Source organism: Seriola aureovittata, chromosome 4 (assembly GCF_021018895.1).
Source record: "Seriola aureovittata isolate HTS-2021-v1 ecotype China chromosome 4, ASM2101889v1, whole genome shotgun sequence".
Taxonomy (NCBI): Eukaryota; Metazoa; Chordata; class Actinopteri; order Carangiformes; family Carangidae; genus Seriola; species Seriola aureovittata.
Genome location: NC_079367.1, coordinates 10,895,257 through 10,915,260, shown reverse-complemented (window position 1 = coordinate 10,915,260; position 20,004 = coordinate 10,895,257). Strand labels below are relative to the sequence as shown.

Sequence of the window (20,004 nt, the reverse complement as noted above, 5' to 3'; positions counted from 1 at the left end):
CCTATGCCTTACTTAGGGATGCAATCAGAGAAACAAAAAAAAAACAACAACAAAACAGCGAGAAGAGTAGACTCCCACTGCAAATGAAGGGAAACTAAACGTCGGTACATTCCCTGGCTTTCTCACTCTGTGATAGCTGCATCTTTCATCCCTTTTTTCCATCTGTCGGTCTTCCTCTCATCCAGAAGCATCCCCTGTAAGGCATTTTCTACAACTCCCTTTTCGCCTTCCTCTCTCCAATCCTCTCCTCTTCTCTGCTTCTCTCCATCCCTCTCCTCTTCATATCCACCTGAGGACTGCAAATAGGTGAGGAGTATTAACCCACGAATTTCTATTTCTGACCTCTCATGCTGCTGTGATTTAAATTAAACACAGCCAGTGTTTGCAGAGACATATTTACAGTACAGAAAACCCTGACGTGTCTGTAGGTCACATTAATCAGCATTGGGTAAATAACTGTATGAAGCAGCCATGTGTGAATGTTGTACTGAGGCAAATGCTTATAATCAATACATACCCTTGATGTGATACTAGGGATCATAGGGGAACTGGGAAAGTAAGAAATAGCTAGAAAAAAAAAAAAAAAGGACAAACTTCTGTCATTTCTAATTTATTTAGATGAAATACTTCAATTCGCTTTTTTTTGCCACAAGTTAGATGAGAAGATCAATACCACTCTCATGTCTGCATGGTAAAAACGCAGCTACAGCCAGCAGCCTGTTAGCTCATCTTAGTGCAAAGACTGGACACAGAGGGGAAAAGCTAGCCCGGCTCTGTGGTATCAATTTTCTCATCTGAGGCTCAGCAAGAAGCACCCGAGACACATACAGTACATCTAAATGTACCTGGAACAATGCGTTAAATTTGATTAAAACCTTATTCCACTGTGTGTTAAATGATCTGTATTTACAGACAGTCTCACCCTCCAAAATATAAGACCTTCCTCCGTTATAGAATAATTTCATTAGTATTGATTAGTGTCGCTTTGATACAGTGGTGAATCTCATTTCAGAATAAAATCCTCATCTCAGAGGCCCCCCCCTCTGGTGCACTTCCTTGCATCATGCCCTCCTTCAAACCAGTGTTTATAAGGATCATTTCAAAATAAACTGCCATCCTCTGCAGGCATACATGATGAAACAGATCAATGTCAGGTATGGTGGATTTCAGATTCTTAATCAATATGGGCCCATACATCAGGGCCCAGCAGCTTCTAACACTTGAAACTCTGTATGCGGCAGTTGCTGTGTTCAAGGTCCTGACTTCTGTTTTTCCAGTGAGGGGGAGAAGCAGGGGGCAGGTTAGGAGAGGGGAAAGTGGTGTGAGAAATTTAAAATGCAGTTAAAGAGATGGAAATAGGAGAGAGGACAGGGGGTGGGAGAGAGGAGAAAGTCTTGTGCAAAGGATGCCTGTGCATAATTTTTAATGAACAAGAGATGATGTTCACAGGTTGAATGGGGGGGTTAGACAAAAGGGTGAGAGAAAGCAAGATCCAGAGAGGCGGACAGACAGACAGTAAGAGATGTACAGCAGGTTAGAGAGATAATGAAGACATGAAGGAAAGTGAGACAGCAAAATGGATGGAGGCAAAGAGAGGGATGTTTATCCTCCCCATGATCATGTAGCCGTCTGTCTCTCATTTAGCCCAAGGTTCTGATTAAGTCGTTTGTGTTTAAAGAGGAGGAAGCCTCTAATTCCCCTCCTTTCATCTAACTTAATTATGTGCTAACATTCTCCCTTTCTTCCTTAGAAGGATAAAAGCAGCTTAAGCTTTTATGTGGAGCTTTAATGACAGCAGCGAGAAAACTTTACTCGCTGATTGCTTAGCCTTAAGTGTGTTTAGCCTTTACACGCCGCTGCACCCAACACAGTTGTATACACACACTCTCGCAGCCAGACATACTATATTCCACAGGGTCGTCCCACACAGGCACACAGCGGATTGTGCGCACGCTTTCACACACAAAGTGAAACACAAAACTTTTTATGTATATTTATATAGAATTCAGACAGGGAGCTAGAAACACTGGGGTGTGTTTTACATGCAGCTGCATTCATGCCTTATGGTGCAGTGTCTCTTTTGTATTGCGGCACAAAGGCTCAGTGGTTAGCATGGTTGCCCAACAGCAACAAAGTCCTGGTTTGAAATATGCTAGCAAAAAACATGAATATTCAACAATTCTGCAAAACCCCAGACTAAGTCCGTCCGTTGCATCAAAGTCGGACTTGATACTCGCCCAGCAACCATCTAAACCTCCAAACATTAACTATCCACCACACTGTACAGGGCACACTGCTGCTTTACTGAATATAAAGGGTGATGTGAGGAATCATGTGGCATCGCCATAATTCCTCAGGATACTGCTTTTGGTTACAACAGTGTGTACTGTATCACAAAGTTTCACACAATTCAATGGAATCCCTATAATCAGTTGATTCACTCACAGCATATGGAGTACGGAAATACTTGTACATTATGCTCAATATAGCAAGACAAAATGACGTGTTCAGATCCCATCTTACAGCAAGAACAAATTTACACAGCAAAGAGGAGGATATCAAAAGCTTTTTTGCTAAAATATGATAAAAACATAAAAGGTCACCCTCAAAATAAAAGCCTGTCTAAAAAGGTTCTTTTCAGTGAATGTAAGTAGTGTAGAACTCTCTGGTCATTTCATATACAAAACAGGAATTGTGTGGACTATAAACACTGCCATCTCTTCCACTGTGCACCCTGCTTTTCACCCAGTACATACTGGGAAAGGCTGCTGCTGCAGGGTAAGTGGTTTAAAAAAATTGAAGGGTCTAGAGGAAAATAAACATTTCAGTCTGCTCTCTGTGGATTTGATATGTATAGAGAAGTTTTCTAAGTCTTTCATAATGACACACTGCAAAAAAAAAAAAAAAAATTGCAACAGATTTTGTGTTTTTGTAAGATGCATTAAAGTATATAAAAACTGTATATAAAATTTACAGTACCTTCCCTTTATATTGTGGATATATCAGATCTTTTATGATATTTAGGGATGAAACGGTATGAAAATTTCATATCAGAGTATAGTGAGAAAAATCATCATGGTTAGTTAGTATTATCACAGTGTCTTTAAAATGTGTGGAAAATGTTCAAAAAGTACTGACGCACACCGGAATCATTTCAACAAGTTCTTACTGAGAACAAAATACATTTAGCAGCACTATGTACTTTTTTGTAAATTGCCAATACCTTATGTAAACAGAAATAGAAATGTCACCATGTTTACTTTGGCCAGCTGAAGTAGTGATCTGTGAGGGGAGACAATGTGCCCGCTGGCACTGAACCATCTCTCTGATGGTACACTGGTTGCTAGGATGCAGCTTCCTGGCAACCCTGGCAAGGTGAGGCAGCTCTGATGCATGGCCCCACCAAGACACCACTTCTGCTGAAAAGGATGGCAGAGACAGGTACAGCCGGCCAGGCTTTTCCCTTCTGATGCTGGCATCACTGTGGGGGTGATGGAGGTGCAGCTGGTGATTCTGTGGTTCTTCCCCACCTTGTGCTGATGCCAGTATCAAGGGGCTCCTAGACACAGCTGTCAACTGCTGCAAATTCAGGATCATTTAAAAAGCTACTTTTGATGCAGAGGTCAATGAAATAAGCCATATGCTTGACTCTCTTTGCCTTCTGTGCATCTGTTATTAAGGTCTTCTCTCATTACCCTTTTCATCTCCTTGGTCCCTTGGTCAGGGGTGGTTCCTTATCCTTTTCCACCTGAACATCAAAGGTTGGATGTGTGACTGTCGTTCGTGTCTCTGAGGCAAGTCCATCTGTAAACGTGCTCAGAGGTTCAGTGAGCTGGCACAGTTGCTCCATGACACTTATGTCGATATCCTTGGACATCAGTTGCCATGTTTCTTTTTCTCCAGCCAGTGTCGCACAGACTGGGTGCTGTTGGCTGAGGAAAAGCTCAAGCATAATCATGGATCATAGCCTTCCGTGGCATGTTGAGGGCAGCTTGTTTTACTCTCAGTTCTTTCTCTTCCAGCTCCATGAGAAACCTTGGGGCAGATGATGGCAGACCTTGACTGCTGTGTGTTTTTGAGATGGCCAAGTTCAAACAATGGCCACAGCAAACAAGCCACAGTTCTGGGAACTCATCAAAAGCCTTTATCGTGCAGGTTTTTCTTGTCGATCCCCCACTCTTCCAGCATATTTTCAAAACCCTGCTGCTGTAGGGTTGACCAGCCCCGCTTTCACTGACCCTGAGGTCAGTAGTTGCAGCAAACCATGTGCCTTAAGCGAACCTTTTTCCAACATCAGCGTTAACTTGGTTGTTTAAACTGGTTTAGGAGTTCAGTCTTGGAGAAGAATGCTGGGGATGGCACTTTGTAGTGAGGCACAGCAACCTGCGTCAGCCTCAGACAGCCAAGCCTCTCAGCGATTTGAAATGGCATCATGTCCTTCGTGATGTAATATGAAAGGGCTGCAGCGAGGTGTTGAGCATTTTTTGATGTGGGTGCATAGACAATGCTTGGTCGAGTGTCTTGTGTCACTGTAGATGAGGATGAGAGACCAGTAGCATTACCTTGTTTGCCTGCTGGATGCCCACTCTACACAAGAGAATTATTATTATTATTGGTTTTGATATATTATTATTAACTTACTCACTCAACTCACTGATGTGTTGCATTTAAGTATATACAATGAGCCCATGCACAATTTACATAAGTACAAATGAGTTTTCAGAAGACAGTGATACTAACGGCAATGAGCAATGAACAACTGACAAAAATGCAGAGGAGTCCTGTGTAGGAGTCTATAGTGTTTCTCCTACTGGAACACTTTTACAATCAATTCGATGACTGTCTCATTTCAAATGAACAAAATGTTTTGGTCGGGTGACTAAACTACGTAATGTATTATGTGCAATAAATGAATTAAGTCTGCAGACACGCGCGTACAGCAACAGGTCGATGTGTAGTGTTTTAACGAGCTTAGGTGACACTGAAAGCTTCAGTTTACATTACTGACAAACTATTAGTCCCACATCATGCACTGAGCTAAAAGTTAACTTACCTTGCATTCAATTTAAAGCAGTGGGTGGCATGATATTCAAAATGTCGCTTCCTTTCACAGATATTTTCTTTCTGCATCTTCTGCAGACAGGGTGACCATTTTGGCTCAAGTTTCCCTCAGCACTCTCGTAAAAAACAACATACAACCACACGTCAGACTTAGTCGTGTTAGAAAGCTGAAAAATCTCCGGAGGGCAGTCACTGACTTCCGCCATGTTTTCACTGATGCAAAACAAATTCATGTTGCACACTGTGCCTGATGTTGGACAGCATTTACCCTCAGTTTTTCAAAGTGCAGTAATCAAACACAGTTTTAATGATAATTAAAATCTGAAACAGGAATTTTATCATGGCTTAGTGTGAAATCAGTAAACATTTCATCCCTAATGTCTATTGATGACTTAACAGATATCCTTCATTAGGATTATTACCTTTGGCTCCATGTTGTACACTCATGTAAGCTTGTTTTGTTGTGTGTCACATTGCCACTGTCTCCACTTCTGTTCAGTTTCCTGAAACCAATCCAAATCTAGGTGAAAGAGGGAAGAAAATCATTACCTAACTATATAAAAAAAAATTGCAAGCTTTTCTGGGAAAGATAATTAGGACAACAAACAGAAATGATAAACAAAAATTCACGTGAACTATAGCAAACGCTTGCATTTTCTCACACACACACGGAGCTTTGTTAATATTCTGGGCATGTCTACACTTCACAAAAATAATCATCCCATCCCCATCAAAAAGTAAGTTTAGAGACATTCATCAAACTACGGTAGAGCATCGGCTTAACAGCCCTCAGCAAGAACTGTATTGTAAGAATCAGCTGTATAAACAGCACTACACGGGTGGGGCTGAGCTAAATCAGCAAAAATATCTTTAATTAGGATGAGGGGAATGGGTATAGTCACACAGACAAACAAACAAGCCATTAATCACCTCATTGGCAGTCTCATACACACATATTTAAGACAGAGGTGAGTCTGTGTGTGTGAGGACAGACAGAAAAGTGAGAGCAAGAGTCAGAAAGAATAAAAGAGAGAAACCTTCATAGAGTGAAGTGATAGTAGGAGAACATATTTAAAAAAGGCCATGAACAGGAGACTGTTAATGAGACAGACAGTAAAAGGCAGTGTGTGGAGAAATGTAGTAATATAACTGAGAGCAGCTCAATGGAAAACAAGAAGAAAAAAGAAGTGAATCCAGTTTGGTATTATGCTGCTCCATTTGTTCATGTGTTATATAGGCCAACATTCATCATCATCAGCACGAGAAAGTTAATGAACCCCGTTGGCTTAGGAGCAGGATCCCTATCTATGTAAATGGAACATAATACTCGCTCACACACCCCTCCGTTTCTGCCCATCTCACACACCTATAATGAAATTTCATGCATAGATACAAAAAAGTAATCAATTACTCACTAAAAAAGTAATTACATAATTTCACTAATTACCAAACAATTACAACAATTAGTTTAATTACCTTAGTTACTAATTTCCATCGAACCAAGTGGGGAACGGAATGTTCACTCTGGTCCTTGCTTATTCAACTCATCGTGAAATTACAGGATACGTAAGACGTTAAGAGGTTAGTAAAGATACCGCATGTGAATTTGAGTCAAAACATCATTGTCATCATCCAGTCAAATGTGAACACAGGCAAGAAACATCTAGATATCATTCAGTGCGACTGAGAAGTATCATGTTTTTAAGTTTTAAGTGTTTTTCACTGTAATTCAGTGATAGTTAGTAATTTGGCACAATTTTAATGTCGCCAATTTGACAAAATGTTAATGAATAAAAGGCCAAAAACCAAAAGGCTCAAAAGAGACAATCACAACACTGGATGACCTCTTGCTCTCCCGATGGCTTTAAAAATAAAACACAATTTTTGAATTTTTCACACAGAAGTCAAATTTCACTTTGAGCTGATCACTCCATCAAACTTACAGTAAGACAGTGAGCAAGCCATCATAATGGAACGTTACAGGGATTCATAACTGTAATGCGACTACTGAATTTCAAATTGTAATCCCTTACATTACTAGTTACTGGCAAAAAGTAATCATACATTACGAAGTAATGCACTAGAGCCACTATCACACATACATTAGCAGTCTGCATAAATAAATGTGTCCATCTTCTTTTTCATATGTAAATGAACAATGTATGAAGGTAAAATTTAGAGCGCAGCAAACATGAAGCTTAATGCAGGTTCCCTGTGCATCTTCTGCATTCACAAAAAGCCACTTAATTTCTAACTAACAATATGACAAACCAAAACATCACCTTCTGTATTCTGAAACTGCAAAAATGTCATCCGCTAAAGTGGTGTATTTTTTTTTTATAATTGAGGTCTACACAAACACACACACGCTGTACAGAGGATACAGAGGAGAGGGACTAGAAGTCTAATGGGGCCTGAACAAGGGATAACTAACGAAGAGCTCTAACAGGTGTTTCTCATTAAAGCTGGAAGAGACAAATCTAGTGCAGAGAGAGAGAGAGAGAGAGAGAGAGAGAGAGAGAGAGCGAGAGAGGGAGAGGTGTGAAGAGTGAAGGTAAGAGGCGAGAAGCAAACGATGAGCTGATATATTCCCATGTTATTCATTAGTGTCTTACAGGCTGCTGATATTAATGATTCACTGTCCATAAGATTCCCCATCCCCACCCCCCCCACACACACACACACACACAATAAACAAGCTCAGGTTCACAAACACACTATCACCCTCTATCTCTCGTTTGCTCTCTGGCGTTTTGCGCTCTTTCGGTTGAAAAACAGATTTGTCCTTTAATCTTGACTGCCTCTGATTTTTGTTTCTTTTTTTTCTTATTTTTGCCTCATGTTTCCCCCTTAAAAAAAAAAAAAAAAGCTTCCTTCTCTCTTTAATGCAATCCTTTCTACCTCAACTCTGCTGGTTCACTCTTAATGTTATTCGTGCCATCTGTGTGTGCCTCTGGTTATCCACTGCAGGAGTGGGTCAAAGAACAGAACAGGCTGTAATTGATCAAGCTGCAACCAACAGGTTACCAAAATCCTGTGGTCAAAGAGACGCTGAGAGCAACTAAGGGAACAGATGAGCACACACCTACACACCTACACACACACACACACACACACACACACACACACACACACACACACACACACACACACACACACACACACACACACACACACACACACACTTCCTACCTGGCACATGGTTCTTTTCTCCCAAGACAACACATTTTACATCTAGCCTTCACTTGTCCTAATTAACCAGCTGGACTGACCCATCACCTCGGGAACTGCTCTGATAAACCCTCAACACCTCAAACTTGCTTTCCCTCCCCCAAACCCCCTCACCTGCCCCTTCCCTCACCTGCCACCTGCAGCACTTTGCTGCACATGGATGACTTCGCTCCATTAACCATTAAACTGGACTGTGCCAGAGCCCACGTGCAAGAAGGAGAGGGAGGAGGAGGAGGAGGGCTCTCATTAAACACTTTGAGGCCCCGACAGAATCAATTACAGTGATGTATCGATTTGTCAGTAAGTCCCGGTGGCTCAGCCAGGGCGCCGGACCTGCCGTCGAACATGAGGGAGAGGGGACGAATGGAAGGATTAAGAAGGAGAAAGGAACAAAGTGAGTGAAGTGGGAATATGAAAAGACTGCAATGGAGGAAGATGTAAGAAAAGGAAAAATGAAAGAGGGGAAAGGAGAGATAGAATTAAGAGAGGGGAAGATGGGTGTGAAGGAGAAAGCAGAGGGGAGGACTAAAGAGGCAGGGTTATGAATAAATGGTGGCAGGGGGAGTGATGGAATAATTGTAAGAGGAAGCGGTGGAGAAAAGTGACGGACGGACAGAAGGATGGAGAGAAGTGTAGACCTGTAAAGGGAGGCGGTGGGTGGTGGTGGAAAATACATTTCTTTATCAAAGCAGATAGCGGTCTACCTGTAGTGCCGCCCCATTTCTCTCATGTCCTCCGTTCACCTTACTTTAATTTCTATCCTCCACCTCCTCAACCTCTTTGTTCTTTATATTTTCTCACTTCATCTCCCCCTCTCCTCCCTTCCATTATAACTTTCTGTCTGAACTTTCTGTCCAGGGCATACTGTACTTCCATCTCCAGCATATGGGGTCATTTAGGTACAGATGGGGCTATGACCTTTAAAGTAATACCGATCCACGACTGAGTTAAAGGCGGCTAGGCTGCAACATGTGAGCAACCCGCAGGGACATGGTCAGGTAGACATAATAATACTGTATGTCCACGAAACAGGGATTTGTGTTGATTAAAGTCAGAGAAATGTGAAATCCTTTGGGCTCTGAGGCAATAAAACTGTTTGGCTTGAGACCATTTATCTACACATACTCTAAGCTCATGCTTTTGGTGCATTTTTACACCCACATATATGTTGTGCTCATACGTGCACAAACAAGATTTCCCATTATTATTTCCCACTTTTTGCCAGCAAAATCATCCCACACCTGTGATACACGTCGCTGCTCCATCTATTGCCAGCCTGGGAATAATAGGGTAGACTTATACAGCAGCCCGCACAAACTAAGCAGCTACGAGGCTTTTTTATATTTCACAGTGACAGACAACACGTATTCGCCTTCTCCTGTAATGAGGCAGCAAGGCTGGACAACATGGGACATGATTAAATGGTATCTCCACAGCCAACATGCCTCCAACCTTACAACCACAGAAAGAAAGAAGCCAGTCATTCATACAATGGTGATGTGCTTAAAAAGGCATTTAGGTAAAATATAAAGAGACTGATGGTGTATGCCTCCCTCCCCGTGTGTTGTCAGGGTCAAGGGTGATCACGTAGTGGTTGAGCAGCAGAGACGAGCTGAGCACAAGTGCATTCCCTGCATCCATACATAAACATACTCAAAATATCAGACGTGGGAGATAACTAGATATAGCAGCTTAATATTATGATGCAAGACTCAATATTCTCGACTGTTTATTATCAGAACATCAACATGTTTTCCTTATCTTAAGTGCTCAAATACAGAGAATTCCATAACCCTCATTGACATTCCCACAGCTGAATTCATTGCTTTTTTTTTTTTTTTTTTGGGTGTGCTACAGAAAACACACACTGCTTGATGAATCACATACTCTGTGTTCTCCACTGAGAAAAAAATACATTCAAGTTAATATTTGTTGGTTTCATGAGGGCAACCCCTATGTTTTCGCATTGATTACTCTCAAAGTAGGTGGAGAAGATGTTTCCACACAGCCAATCAATTCCATCATATATCACTGGCAGGCAGCAGCTTCCTGCACAGGAGCCATAGACTCTGAACAACAACACACGTTGGCGTTCCTGCTAAAGTCTGCTTCTTGTCTGACTCACAAACATGAACACGCATCAGCCTATCGAACCAGCAAACACATAAAACATGGCACAAACCGCTAACAGCAGATTGATAACCAGTCAGCTCTTATCTGCACAGCTGCAGCGCGTTTAACAGCTTGTTAACTCACCTGCATGTGTCACGTCGATCCGTGTTTCCCGCGGTGCGGTTGTTGTTCTTCCATACAACTTGCTAACAACAGGCGTCTGTCACTGACATGTGGCCCACTCGTCAGGTGTAGTTCGATTCTGGTTCCACTTCCGGGGCTCAGCTTCCTTTTTGTATAAAATATTTAGATTTTTCTGCGACTAATTGCATATATCGTCACCTTTGAAATAAAGACTTAAAATGCTGCCAAGAATATGTTTTTTAATCAACATAAGAAAATGTTAATATACAAACATTCTCAATGAAAATATTGCAAAGATGCTACACTGCAGAACAATGGCTGACAACACATTTAAGTCATCTTACTTGCAGTAGCCTATTTATTTGTGGCAACTAAAGCATGATTAACATTTTACATGTTTAGGCAAATCAAAGCACCTGGTTAAGGTTATGGAAGATCGTGGTCTTGTTTAAATGAAATCAACAGTGACTTGAAGCTCCAGACAGGCCATTTTAAAATTTTTAACTGAAACCACAGGCCACCACCTTGAAACCAGTGGGTATAATACAGGCACAATGGAGTCCATTTGTCAAAAAAAACATTTTAATAGTAAATACACATATTTTCTCAGTGACAGGGTAACAAATAAATGACAGAAGACAACAAGTTTGCAGTCAAATACTGACAGAAGATTCCCTTGAGAGTTCAGAAAAACGGCTAATAAGTGAATAACAAGTAGGCAAAACAATCACTTTCTACATTAGGAGTGCCCTTTCTTCTATCTTACCCATTTCACAGTTTATTTGTGGACTCTAACTGTCACACATGGATGCAGCTGCTGTCCCTTGCGGCTCGCAGTAGGTGACTTGTGAGGCTCTGTAAAGGAGGGAGTCCTTTCAGGGCATTCTGGGTGAGGAAAATTGAACGGGTTTTCATCAGAAAACAAGTGGACATGGCGCCAGGAGCAGAACAAAATGTTTCCACAGTGCAGCTTGCTGTAAAGAGAAAATGCCATAATCCACAAGAACCAAAATAACTAATATGGCAACTGTCGGGGAGACAGAGAGTGGAAAAAAGGCAACTGCATTAGTCCATAAATGTCCACTGTGATATACGTATGTGTTATGATTTAAAATGAAAGTGGTAGCCTATAGGATTTCTACCAAAATTCACCTTTAAAAAAAAAGAAGTTTTACTAAACATAAATAAAAAGTTTCATAATGCAGCATATTTGTCTGTCTGCTTTTTTGCAACACACCCAGTCTGAACTCCAGTTCCAGAGAAGGGTCAGTTAATATAATGGAGTTAAATGTCAACTCCTCCAGTTTCACTGTCTTTCTGACAGCATCAACAACATCACGGGCAACTCCAAATCTAACAAAGGTCAGCTCTCTTTTTCCGTTCCCTTTCCCTGTTCGTATGCATGTGTGTGTGTGAGAGAGAGGGAGAGAGAGGGAGAAAGAATGAGGGAGAGAGTGCACAGATCTCAGAGTTGTTTAAACCCAGCCCAGCGGTTCGATATCCATCAGATTTATGTCTCTGTTATTTTCCTCTACTAAACAGTAAGTGATAAACTCAAGTGAAGGACACAATAACAAAGATCTACCTTTTCACCTCTCTCTCTCCTTGTCTATCTCTTGCTCTCTCTGTCTCTCTCACTGTCTGTCCCTATGCTATCAATCAGTCTTTTGGTGATTGCTGTTGGATTACAGGGCTTTCGCTGTCCGCTCCTAGCGATTAACGTCGGGACAAATAAAATACCCTTGTATCCCTCCAAAAGTGACTGAAGTAAAGAGGAGGGCCACATGCACACATGCTATATTCACACACACACACAACCACATGCAGGGCACAAATTGACCTTAATCTTAAATTCAATCACAAAGTTTGCATCTTTGACATCCATTCCGCCTCTAAGAGTTTGTGTGTTTGTTCGAGTGCATAATCCAGGTGTGATTTTCTCTCGTGTCTACCTGTTTGTCCTTGTTTGATCCTCACACGCACATCAGCTGGAGATAAAGTAGCGGATGGTGGGTTGTTAACTCAGCTGAGGACAGTGGCAGCTATGATAGATTAGGACTGGCTGCGGGGAGTAATGCAAAACAGCAGAACTGAGGAAAAACACAAATACACGCTCTCACACACACCAATAGGCCATGTACACATTCACCACAGAGACAACAAACCAGTTCCAGTGCCTGGTGTTTATCTTCCCCAACTCCTGCACACACATACGGAGAGATGGCAGCAGCAGCAGCCATTGGCACGGTTCCTTATTCCCTCCCTTACAAACATAATTTATCACCTGCAGGAGCCTCCTTAGTGAGTGAGTGTGTGTGTGTGTGTGTGTATGTGCGTGCGCATATATAGACATTCTGACCTGATCCAGTGCCACCATAACCTTATTAAGAAACAAACTGATGACAACAGAGAAAAATGTTCTCCCTAACCCCAGTAGGTAAAATTGGCACGGCAGCCAACTGTCCCTCAACGGCTGTCCCTTAGCACACACATACACAAATGCACACACACCTAGAAACAAACAGTCAAAGGGATCTAAGAAGACTCCTGGTGAGAATTAAACCAAAGTCCCCATTTGTCTTCCCATCACCTCCCCTCCTGTCCTCATCCTTTGCCTGATTCATGATTTGTTTTGTACCTGCAGCTAATCCATCCGCATGTATCTCCCAGCTGCTTTCCATATACAAGAGAGTAATGTAAATATAGTGCACAGAAAACATGGACACATACAAAAAGAGAGACAAATCATAACTCAAATCAAAAGAAGCGTTTAATTAGTTTTCAGCAATGTTTTTCAAAGCATTACATTTTCATCTTTTTGCACAACAAGAGTTCCATGGAGATTTAGTTTGAGGTTAAAGGGCATCTGCACCAGCCTTTACACCACGTGAACACAATTAAAATTACATCCATTGTGTCTTTTTCTTGCTTTACCCTCTCATAAATATGTATATTTGTGTGGAGTGATACATGTGTGTGTGTGTGTGTGTGTGTGCATGCATGTGTAAATATCTCAGGATAGTAAGAGGACACTCTGCCGGTCTCTCTGTGCGGCCTCCTCCTCTTCCTTTTGTTCCTCACTGACTCTGTCCCTGTAAGACACAAAGCTACCAATCAAAGACAGAACATCCTCCAGACCTACACAGCACTCTATGATTAAAGTACAAATGTACTAAACCATTTTTTCTAACTACTTTCATATGCAGACATCATTGATTTTACTCCAGGAGCATTTGTGACATGTATCAGACAAATGACCAGCTGAAAGTGCAGCTGGTGTGTAAACTGCGTTGATAATCACCAGGGTTGGGGATTGACAGCATTTTATCAAATCTGAATCCAACACAGGATTCATTTACAATTCCAAGTTGTTAGATACTTTGATTTTTGGGTGAAACTTCACTGCCCTAAAGAACAGGAAGTCGAAAACAGAAATGTTGTAAATAAGAAGGCCCTGACTGTGTTTTCTTTTAAAACTCACATAGAGGGGATACAATTAACTGCAACGATGGCACCTGTATACTTTTTTATTGAGGCATTTAGGAGAAGCCTCTTCCACTTTGCATCTTGCAACTACAACAAGGCCAAATTAACTTTGGATTTTACAAAGGTTTTTATTATAAAACCTTTTCTTGTTTGTTAAAAATGTTCATATCTCATTACTTCAATAATCACTATCTATTCTGAAGCACCATTGCATTTTTGCTTGCTTTTCTTTTCTGAGCTTAAGTCCACAACTGACCTGTGCCTTCTGGGGTCAACTTCACTCGCAGAATATTTGTATCATAAGCTACAGCTAGCTTGTAAATAAGATGTCAAGTTCATGCAGATTTTGTACTTGCTAACACACCCCCATCATGCTTCTAATTGTGCTGTAATATGTGAACTCCTTGCCCTGAGTGTAAGTGCTAACAAGAGAGTAGAAGCTGACATTCAGATTTTACAGGAAGTCAGCCAAAATAGTCATGAAGGACCAATTACAGTGCACGTTTTTTGTGTTTTCAAACATATTTAAAAGTATAGCTTTTAAATACAGTTCTGCTGAGGCATGAGTCCAATGCTACATGTCAATATATACATACATTTAAATTAAATTATGAATATTACAATATCAATCCAGTAAACACAGACTAAGGTGTAAATATACCTAAGTCTCTCAGTTAATGATGGTCACTCTCAGTTGACTAACTTTTATTATCTATTTAAAGCGTCTTGTTAGGTCATTGTAAATCCTGTGCTGTGTAAACTCTACATGAGAAAATCAGTTCCACTTTCCAAATATCAATGTGTTACTGCTGTGCAACTATGCACTGACTCAAGGTTAGATCAAAGACAGCCAATAAACTGAGGCAACGCTAAAGTATATCCAGGCAGCTGGAAGCAGTTGAGTCCAACCGAAGATGATAAATGATGAATAGTCGCCTGTATATGAGGTAAACATAAGGCTAGGTCATAGTAGATACACATCAATGGATGTACACCTACAGCATTCACTTGTGTGTTGTCTGGGTATACTTTAAAGACTTTAAATGTCCTATTGCTATGATATTCACTAAAATAAATGTCTATTTTATAGGTTCTATTCAGGAGTGAATTATAAACCCCATTTTTCTGATTAGATTGTTATTGTGTATGATGCAGCCACCACTCAACATAGTCTAAAAGCTATCTTGTAAAAATAACTATTGTGCCTCTGTGAGGACCTGGTGGCTGTGAGGAGGATAAAACTGAAGTGTCCTATAAGGATGGTAAATTGAACCTATATTAAAGGAGCAGTTTTTTTCATTTAAACCCTTGCAGTGTTTACTGTACCAACTGCATTTAGAAAGGAAAGTGAAAAAATATTGAATGCCCATAAAAGTTGGACTCTTGTTTTTGGCTTCACCTGGGACAGCAAAACATTAGGTCAATAGTACAGAATAGTGGATCCATTTCAAAACTAATTTTGTATTTCTCTGTTTTGATGAGTTCTGTAAAATAATGCAATACATTGCAATTGCACACAAAGTTCCAATTATCCCAAGAGCCCCATATTTTTAATATTCTTTAAACTGAATATTGTCACAGTCACCGAAAACTGCATGATATAAGGAAAAGTGACAGTAATGACAAAGATGATCAAAACACAAAAGAAGGTACCCGCACAGGTATGCCAAACTAGTCCAATTAAGTGCATCTGGGTGTGCATGTATTGTATGTGTGCATGTGTGTCTGTGTGTATGTTTCAAGAATGTAAGGAGCTGTTTTGGGAGCCCTCTCTGTAGTATGTGTTAATCTGGTTGTTACACGTCTCAATGTGATATTCACAGTGCTCTGCTGAGCACAAGGCCTCTAGCGCAGATTATGCCAGCTACACACACACACACAAAACATCAACGCACAGACATGCACACTCAGTTTCTGATATATGAGAAAAATACATCAACACACTCTCTCTCTCACTGTCTCACACACATACAAACATTAAGCAGCACATTAAGGCGCGATACTCAACATGGTGTCAAAGCTAAAGTCGTTCTGCTGGCTAACGATCCATTACACACTCCACATATCCGACAGAGAGAGGGATTGACGGAGTACAAAAAAAGAGGGATTACCCCCCATCGTGATCATTGAATGGTAGAGAAGTGTAGGGAAGTGTATGGGGCAAGAAAGCAATGGATTACATGCCTATCATGGTCAAAAGACACAGAAAACAGTATGAAAACAGGGAGTCACAAGGCTACACTCAGATTCCTACAGGGAAAAAAGTGCCTTTGCCTTTGAGGATATCAAATTGGGATGGAAATTTTAACAGCTGCCTAACCTCACCTAGTACTCCTAAATTCTAATGTCCTAAATGGGCACAATTTCATATATTAACATTTCCAGGTACATTAACAATAACATATGGACCTGAGTTTTCCCTTGAGGATGAGGTCATGTATATTGTATGCAGTGAGCAACTACAATTATTAGGTGGAAGTGAGTTTAGTGTGTGTGCATGTTACCCACCATGTCAAATGCTGATTCCCATGCTGATGTTGGCTTTCATATTTTCCTGTACCAAATACTGAAGCCTGCATCCCTGTTTCTGAGGTAGACATGAAAGGAGACTGATGCTTATGGTCTTATTTTAAAACTACCATCACCATAATAGCTCATAATTTCATCAAACACTACTATGATTCAAATCAATACACCCTTATTTGGTTATCATTATCAAATGCAAAGTAATATGTTGACCACAGGTGACATGAAATGTACTGACTGTGTGCGTCTGTACCCTTAGCCATGAGCCTGAGTTCCTGCTCCAGACCGTGGAGTGTGTGTACAGTTGTGTCGGTGTCCAGGTCAGGGTCCTCACAGCCTGACTGATCCATACTACAGATCTCCATGATCTCTTGGGTTGCACGGGACAACGGACGAAATGCTGGACCCAATTCTGAGCCCAGTGCAGGACGTGACAGGCGAGAAGAGAGAGGAGGAGGAGATGGGGAATGAGAGAGGGAGGTAAATACAGCTGGGGTTATCCTTGGAGGGTGAGACAGAGTTGGTGTGGATGTGCCAGACCAGTTTGACCCTAAGTAAAAATTAAATAAGTAAAGTTTGAGGACATACAGTGAAGTGTATCTTATGAAAACAGCTACAGAAAGTGTGAGAGCAAGAAACAGAGAAGAGGAGATGTAAACAGGAGAAAGTGTGGGGGGGGGGGGGGGGGGTTATTCAACTCAGGATTCAGGGAAAGAAGGTGAGAGACAGAAACGATCACAACAGTTAGTGGAATGGGTGGTGTCTCATCCCACTCTCCTCTGAGCCACATCAAATTGAATCAGATTGAACATCCATCCCCACCTGCTCACTGTAAATTACATCGAGGCCCCCATTGAGAAGCTATGATGGTGTGGGTGTGGGTGTGTATGTGTGCGTGTGCGGCACACTGATTCCTCATGCTGCGTGCTGTCTAACCAGTTTCAGCTCCAGTGTTAAGTCTTTCATTCTTTCAATCTTCCATTGTCTCCTTACCTCTCCCCCACCCCTCCCTCTATCGGTGCCTGGCTCTGTCTTTCAACTGACACAGAACCTCCACTTAGTGCCTCACAACCAGCTGCACTGTCAAACTAAGCAGCATGAGGAAATGATACATGCAGTACAGTGCAGTTAACACATGAACTCACACATACACAGACTCAATTTACTTCCATTTCGAAGCAGATATGACATATATCCAGATTTCAGTTACTGATTAACTTCTTTACCAGATTTAAAACGTATTCAGTGCAAAATGAGATAAAGATTAAAATCTGATCTCTCCAAAATGCCTCCCTCAAGAGTTCCTTAGGAAGGTCAGATTTTAATCTTTCTTGATTTGCATTCACTGTATATGCAATGTATTTATAGCCTTAAGTCATATTAATTCGGTAACATCAGTAACATATGCATCTTTGTTATGATAAATTATAATGTCAGGTATATCTCAGGTCTATGCAACACATGTGATTTTGACTGTCATATCAAAATTAAGTAAAAAAAAAAGTTTGTTGCAAAGGAGTTTCCCGCTCACAAAGATGCTCAGGAGCAAATAGCTATTTCAGGACATTCATTAATGGCACCAGGGAGCCAAAGCACAGATGTCTTGGTGAGCAGCCTTCTTCAGCGTGCCGTCAGACAGCACACTGGAGCGGCACAGTGACGAGATGGCACAATGAGGCCCACACCTTGCCGAAACGTCTGTGCTTAGGTTCCCTTGTGGAATTGGAGACACTGAAAATGTGTTGAGCACTCAAGTGTCCTTCTGATACTATAATTAAATATGTTGAAAAGGTTTTCAGCTCTTGAGTGGTTTTACAAGTGTGGAGCTGCTTTCACAGTATTTGACTTCAGTGTAAGTAACTATTAACTACACTTTATGTCAAGTGATAATGATATGATGAAGAATTCCAGAAAAGGGTAAAAGTTTGAGGATGTGACAAGAAAGAATGGGTAAGATTCATGAAGAAAACAGCAGGGCTAAAGGGCCTGACTGCAAAAAAAGAAGTGGGAAAATGAAATGGTTGCATTCAAACACAGTTGTTTACAGTAAAATAAATGACGGAAAGAGGAAGGGAACTGATTAGCAGTGGGGGCGTATTAGATATACTGTATCACTGAATTAAACTGATCATTGTCTTGTCTCTCAGGTGTCTGTGTTTTTGTGTGTAAATGCAAACTGTGTGTATCAGCATAAGCAGATTACTGCAGTGTTTCTGCGAGTGAGGGAAGTGATGAGAGGACATATTCCTGGACCGACTCCCAATCCCGCATTAAGTATGTGCGTTTATGACGTGTGTTCCTGTTTGTGTTTTAGAGCGATACAGTATAATCTCTTTAGGAAACCTGCATACTCTGTGCCAAGAAAGTATATGCAGACATGAGGTATATTAATTGTGTATGAAATGGAGTTCTGTGTGTATGAGAGTAAATAAGTAAGAGGCAGAGCACAGTGTTCACACAGACACAAACACACACAAGCATGCATGCAAGCACACACACATACACACACACATGCACTTACCAGATGTTCCTAGTTCATTTGCTGATGTTTTTCCTCTCCTGGTGGGTGTGGTTGAGCAAATTTGAATTCCAGTTGACTGCATGTGGTTGTCCTGCATCACACTGAAAACCAGGTGTTTCTCAGTATGGGCACTGAGGCTGCTGCTTGGTCCACGAGACTCTGACCCTAAAGGATTGAGACATAAAGAAAGAGAAAGGTCACAACAAAGAACAGCCATATATAAATGCCTAGAAACATAAAATGTATAAATATTGTAGACATTAGCATATCAATATTTTTAGAGTGCTGTTTTATATCCCATCAACGTCTCTTCTAGTTGCTGGCCCTGTTTTAAAAGTCTCCCATCACTCTAGCTACTTTCATATTGTTTTATTGCTGTTTTCATGGCCTAAAAAACATTTGGAATATCTGTATTCAAGATAAATGAAATCCCAAGATACAGATCATGCAACGTTGTGCTGCTGTCAGTTGGACATATAGCTAGTAAATGGAAACAGCAATGCATTCGCTTTGCAATCTAACTCCAACAGTGTGTGATATTGTATAGATCCAACACATGGAATAACTTTTTGGCTACGACAGTGCATCAGTGCTACACATAATATAAAGTTTCTATGTGAATTATAGAATATGATTATTCATTTTCATGGTTGTTTATCAATTTAAAAAAAAAAAGTAAAACTAGGTTATGGTTAGAAATGGTTGTAATCATTTAAGGATTTCACCGTAACATAGTGCACTGCAGTCAGTCAGTCTACGGTTAGGAGTTGCATTTTCAAATCCTATACATAGAGGTTTTTGAAAATCACTGCACATCCATTCCATATAGGAACAATCAGAGAAAGGTTTCCCATTTACATAGAATCTGTTAGCCTATTTAATAAATATATAAATTAATTTAAGGGAATGCATTCAATTATATT

General features: G+C 40.8%; 1 protein-coding gene and 1 long non-coding RNA gene across 5 annotated transcripts in view; both read right to left on the bottom strand.

Annotated features, from left to right (window-relative positions):
• Positions 1 to 2,007: 2,007 nt before the first annotated feature.
• On the bottom strand, positions 2,008 to 10,636 carry LOC130168000 (uncharacterized). The gene is made up of 4 exons (XR_008827366.1): positions 10,549 to 10,636; positions 5,484 to 5,581; positions 5,054 to 5,177; positions 2,008 to 4,587 (listed from the first exon to the last, which is right to left on the bottom strand). It is a non-coding gene; the product is annotated as an uncharacterized LOC130168000 (long non-coding RNA).
• Positions 10,637 to 13,300: 2,664 nt separating this feature from the next.
• The window catches only part of zbbx (zinc finger, B-box domain containing), a 53,292-nt gene continuing 46,588 nt past the window's right edge, over positions 13,301 to 20,004 (bottom strand). Inside the window, exons 17-20 of one of the 4 annotated variants that reach the window (XM_056373238.1) lie at positions 19,082 to 19,246; positions 16,799 to 17,110; positions 16,543 to 16,621; positions 13,424 to 13,640 (exon numbers count right to left, since the gene is read on the bottom strand). In XM_056373238.1, the coding sequence (XP_056229213.1) occupies positions 13,562 to 13,640; positions 16,543 to 16,621; positions 16,799 to 17,110; positions 19,082 to 19,246 (635 nt within the window). In that variant the 3' untranslated portion in view covers positions 13,424 to 13,561. Of the gene's footprint in view, positions 13,641 to 16,542; positions 16,622 to 16,798; positions 17,111 to 19,081; positions 19,247 to 20,004 lie in introns of all 4 variants that reach the window. The other 3 variants (XM_056373239.1, XM_056373240.1, XM_056373242.1) reach the window with 3 other exon arrangements.